This window comes from Micromys minutus (assembly GCF_963924665.1).
Source record: "Micromys minutus genome assembly, chromosome: 33".
Taxonomy (NCBI): Eukaryota; Metazoa; Chordata; class Mammalia; order Rodentia; family Muridae; genus Micromys; species Micromys minutus.
In genome coordinates, this window is record NC_137968.1 from 819,040 (window position 1) to 825,039 (window position 6,000).

The 6,000-nt window shown below is 38.9% G+C and overlaps 1 protein-coding gene across 1 annotated transcript in view; it reads left to right on the forward strand.

The window, feature by feature from the left end:
* CPQ (carboxypeptidase Q) overlaps positions 1–5,704 on the forward strand; it is a 382,789-nt gene extending 377,085 nt beyond the window's left edge. Inside the window, exon 8 of the mRNA XM_080909480.1 lies at positions 5,370–5,704. Within this exon, the coding sequence (XP_080765606.1) occupies positions 5,370–5,533 (164 nt within the window). The 3' untranslated portion in view covers positions 5,534–5,704. The remainder of the gene's footprint in view (positions 1–5,369) is intronic.
* Positions 5,705–6,000: the final 296 nt, after the last annotated feature.

Here is a 6,000-nt window from a genome sequence, read left to right on the forward strand (position 1 = left end):
TACACGGGGAAGAAAAACCACTTAAACACGGGTGAAGAGTTTGATAGCTCTTATCAAACATCACATGTTAATTGACACTTACCAGTAGGCATAGGAGCCATTCACCATCAGAGGGTTAATGAGCTTTCTTCTCTGCTTCTCATTTCTCAATAGCCTGTATTAAGTTTAGTGGAACCATGGCTAACTTTACCCTGGAAAGCCTGAACTTCACTCCAGAGTGAGGAGTTTAGGAAAATAGATAGAATATATCTTTTACTGAAACTTTCAAAACTTAGTATATCATGGAGAAAATCAGTCCTGGACAATGGAGGTCTCGGGAACAGTTGTGACACCCAACTTTTTGGGCAAGAAAAAGAAGGGCACTATTGCTGTCCTAATTTCATGGCCATTCTATTTCTCCAAAACCTTATTGGTTAAAGCAATTATTGTCTGGAGGCAGTAACAATACAAGGTAAGAATCAGCAATGGGAAGACGGGGCTAGCCTTTCCCTGCATCCCCTAACAGCATGGGTGTTTAGGACAGACATGAAGCATATATATATCCTCCCGGGTGCTAACTTTCTTCATAATCATTAAAACAAATATGTGACCAATGACTTCTAAAGTCTCTAGACTGAACAGAAGCAAAGTAGATAGCTTTCAAACCAACAGAGTGGAGGGAAATTAACCCAAAAGGGGACATGAAATATGGGCTTGAGATAGTGGGGAGGGAAGAAATCTAGAAATCACAAGGAAAGAAGAGCTAACCCTTAAGTGGTATAAGCAAATCTAACTAAAAAATTAACCATAGTCGGCATAAGGGCATTATAGTTTCCTACTACAACTCAAATATTCCCAAGACACAGTTTGAAAACACTCATAATATAAAGGACAAGAGATGCAAAATGAAGGAGAAAGGCAAGCTGTGTAGTGTTCTGCATAAAGAAGCAGCTGGAGCATTTTACCCATAGAAGGAGCTGGATTAAATACAGGAGAAACACAAAAATCTAAAGAGCTCGGTAACCATGAAAGACATTGAATCATCACTTAGCATTTTTATCATAAGTGAAATATCAGAAGCATTGCTACACATGAAGAGGACCATCTAAAATCAATAAAAGTTTAATCTACCAGAAAGACCAAATTTCATGTATCCCTCAAAACCTATCTTTAAATATATAGATTTGAAGTATAAAGAAATAAAGATATTTCTGGAGCTACAAAATATCTTTGCATTAGAAAGCATATTGAAAATCACAGATAAACAATTTTGGCCATACCTTCCCATACTTATAGGTCAGATGTATAACAAGTCAATAAAGAGTTAAAGTTTGAAGAACACAGTAAAATATTTGGTCTGCTGACATGCCCAGCAGACTAGACATACATTCTTTACAAGCAATGCATATGGAAGAGTTTTGAAAGCAGACATGACAGTAGGCCATGAAGCAAGTCACAACAAAATCCAAAGAATTTGTCCTGTGTAGCAAACACTGCATGGTAGCTATGTTAAAAATTAACAATAAAAGATAAACAATGGAGCTCCATATTCATTTAAAACATAAGTTGATAACATGTGCAACCTATAAACTAAAAGGCATCTAAAACTGAGCAGACACGGATACTCTAACCAAAGTTGGTAAGACTGGAGTCTTAGGGAGTATGCCAGAGACAAGGAAACTTTTCAAAGTAATAAACCAAGTGTTTAGCTCAAGTATGAAAACAAACCAAAGAGACATGAAAAATGATTAAATATAAGAAAAAAATTCACAGAAAGAAAACCTATAGAATACCAAATATTCTATAATCTAGATACCCAAATACCCAAAGATCCCACATGTGTATCTTTTCCCTTGAAAGACAAACAAAAATGACAAATTGCTGCCAAGAGAAGAAACACTGATAAGCTATGTCAGATACAAAAAAAGAGACATCATTGTAGAATGGATGAGCTTATCAAAAGGGTATTACTGACAACACTTCATTGATTGATTTAAGGATTGGTCAAAACTCGCACATTCCTAGGAAGCCAATTTCCAAAGATTATCAAACATAAATATCTCAGTATCCATGAGAAAAATTAACATTTCTATCATAAAGACATTATCAAACATAGGTAGTTTATAAACGTTCTATAAAATAACCAGAAGAGAATTCATATCTATTGTGCAAGCTAACCCAGAATATAGACAAGAGAGAAACTCCATCTTATGACTCATATGTGGATTTATTTTTGTTTGATATTCTCTGTATTAACATTTGAAATGTTATTTTATTTCCTATCCTCCTCCCTTTTCTTCCATGAAGATGCTCCCACTCCGAACCACCCACTCCCACCTCAGCACCTTGGCATTCCCCCTACACTGGGAAAACGAGCCTTCAGTGGACCAAAGGCCTCTCCTCTCGTTGATGCCAAACAATGCCATCCTCTGCTGCATATGCAGCTGGAGTCATGAGTATCTCCATATATAATCATTGGTTGGTGTTTTACTCCCTGGAAAGTCTGGGCAGGGGGGTTGGTTGGTTAATAATGTTGTTCTTCCCATGAGGTTGGAAACCCTTTTAGTTCCTTCAGTCCTTTCTCTAGCTCCTCTATTGGGGTCCCTGTGATCAGTCCAATGGTTAGCTTCAAGCATCTTCACTTTTATCACTGTGACTCTGGCAAAGCCTCTGAGTAGACATCCATACCAGGCTCCTGCCAGCAAGCACTTCTTGGCATCAGCAATAGTGCTTGGGTTTCGTGGCTGCATATGGGATGGATTCCCAGGTGAGGCAGTCTCTGAATGATCTTTTCTTCATTCCCTGCTCCTGTATTTCCTCCCAGGAGTATTTTGTTCTTCCTTCTAAGAAGGACTGAGGCATCCACATTCTGGTCCTCCTTCTTTTAGAGCTTCATAAGGTCTGTGAATTGTTTCTTGGGTAATCCTAGCTTTGGGAGCTAGTATCCACTTATCAGTGAGTACATACCATATGTATTCTTTTGTGACTGGGTTACCTCATTCAGGATGATATTTTCTAGTAACATCCATTTACCTAAGAATTTCATACAATCATTGTTTTTAATAGCTGAGTAGTGCTCCATTGTGTAAATGAACCACATTTTCTGTGTCAATTCTTCTGTTGAAGAACATCTGGGTTCTTTCCAGTTTCTGGCTATTATAAATATGACTGCTATGAACATGGTGGAATATGTGTCCTTGTTGATTTTTGCATTTTCTCTGACTGTTCTATCAACATTTACTATGGTAACTTCTGCCCGAGAGTCTCTCCTTTATGTCTTGTATTACGTTGGTGATGCTTGCATCTATGACTCCTGATCCCTTTCCTAGGTTTTCTATCTCATGTTTGTCTCCCTTTGTGATTACTTTATTGTTTCTATTTCCATTTTTACATCTTGAATGGTTTTGGTACATTCCGTTATCTGTTTGGTTGTTTCATCTTTAAGGGCTTTTACCTGTGTTGTCCTGTATTTCTTTATGGGAGTTGTTTATGTCCTTCTTAAACTTCTCTAACATCATCATGAGTTGTGATCTTAAGTCAGAATCTTGCTTTTCTGGTATGTTGGGGTATCCAGGACTTGCTGTGGTGGGGGAACTGGGTTCTAATGATGTCAAGTGGCCTTGGTTTCTGTTGCTTAGGTTCTTGAACTTGGCTCCCCCCCCCATCTACTTATCTCTGGTATTACCTGGTTTTGCTGATTCTGACAGTGGTTCGACCATCCTGTATGCCTATGTCTCGGCACTACTGTTGGACCAGCACTCTCACAGTAGGGTCTGGGCACAGAGTTCCCTGGTACCAGGTCAGCTCCAGGTGCAGATGGAAACCAGAAGGATCCTGTCCCAGATGGCTCCTCAGTCCCAATGTCCTGAGGGCTCTATGAGCAGAAGTGGTGGTCTTACTTGTACTCTCAGGTATTTCAGCACTTCTGGGGGGACCAGTTTTCTCCCAGTGGGGGCTGGGTACTCTAGCACCAGGTCAGCTCCAGGCCTACAAATGTTTTATAACACCACCAAAAGGTATAAAAAGACTGTTAAAATAAATTCATAATATGGTATTCCCATGTTTTATGTGTATGAATGTGTTGCATGCATGTCTCTATACTATGTGTGTTTTTGCTGCCTTCAGAAACCATAATTGGATACTAGAGTCCCTGAAACTGGGGACACAGACAGTTGTGAGCCACCATGAGCTGGAGCTCAAACATAGGTTCTCTGGAAGAGCTGCCAGTTAAGTGCACTTAACTTTAAGCATTCTCTTCACCTCTGGTACTATGAATTTTAAACGGTTACAAAACCTCAAATAAAAGCAAACCATCAGTCCATTTTCATGAACAACAACAACAAAAAGCCCACAAAATAGATACGTATACATATCTTCTTCAAATTAATATGCAAATTTATATAATGCTGGAAAATATACAAGAATAATCTAGACAATTAAAGTAATTCTGACGTTTATCTGGAGATCAGATGTTTAAGAATAATCAACACACAACTTGGAAGAGAAGAAAGGGGAGGAAAGAAGATAAGAGGGGAGTGGAGAAGAAAGGGAAAGAGAAACAGTTCTGCCAGATGCTGAGTAGTAACCTGAAACTAGACCACTAACTCATTGCAATAGACATTTGCAAATCAAGATGTGTGCACCAGAAGAGTAAACTGGGACACACAGTGACATACTACAGCTTCCATGAGGAGAGGTTTTCTATGCGTTGTATTTTGTTTTTTTGTGGGGGTGGGGATGGGGGTAGTGTATGTGCATTCTTGTGAATGAGTATGTGTGTGTGCATGCATGTTTGAGATAAAACTACCAAGACACAAGAAGTGATCAGAGCATGAGCAAGCCATGAGTCCTTGGCAGGTAAAACAGAACCGGTGAAGGCATGGCTTTCTCATGTGCTGGAAACTGCTGCCTTGCATTGAATGATAGACACATCCTCTTCATAGCATCAGCTAAGACATGCACATGTAAGCTCTCTGCAGTCTTCTCTGTATGTTGTGAATTCCACAATAAAACAATCAATCTGCTGGACTGCTCCTGAGCTGCAGCTACTCCTTCGTAAGACAGTCCAAGCAGGTGTTGAAGGATAAATTGGAGAGGCTGTTTCTCCAGGCTCTAATTTGAGGCTGAAACTTGGACTTTTTGATTCTTGAAGCTCTCATTCTTATTGTACTCTTAACCTGCTGTTAGGCTCTTTCCCAGGTTTTGTCATCAAAGTTAAGGCATTCCTGGAAGTCTCTCACAGCCAGACAAATCTTACTAGCCATGGTAATATCATATAGGTATTTGTTTCTTCTCTGCCACTTCTATTAGTGGGGAGAAAAGGCTAACAGATGTGGGAGGGCACCAATGGTTTCTGAACAGCTCGTCAGAATTCTCTCTCTTCTCCACAGGAGCCAGTCTGCATGATGACTTGTACAAATATTTCTTTTTCCATCATTCCCATGGAGACACCATGACTGCCATGGATCCAAAGCAGATGAATGTTGCTGCTGCTGTTTGGGCTGTTGTTGCTTATGTTGTTGCAGACATGGAAGAAATGCTGCCCAGGTCCTAAGATGGACAAGAAGGAGGGACCTAGTTCTCTGTAGCAGGGGATCCACATTCTGAATCTTCACAAGACAGTGTAATACACTAACTCCCCAGGATGTAGCTTTCCTTATATCTTCTGTTAACCATCTTTCCTTGACACTTTCATACCTGTTTCTAGAATAAGTGATGATCTCTACTGCACCACCTTGAAAATATTGTTTCCACTTTAAAAATAAACAACAAATATTTTAAAAGCTTCTGGTTTTTCATATTCATTTATAAACATTGAATTTAATGTAATGAGACCAATTTTGTGGTTTGTATTATGGAAAGAGGAAAAATTACATAATCTTAATATTTTAAGTGGATATGTGTGAAGAAATTTGACCATCTAGTTTGTACATATATTTTATGGAATTTTCAAATTGGTAAAAACAAGTTTACCTTTAGAAAAAAAATCAACACTATCTACATACTTTCAGATCTCTGAAA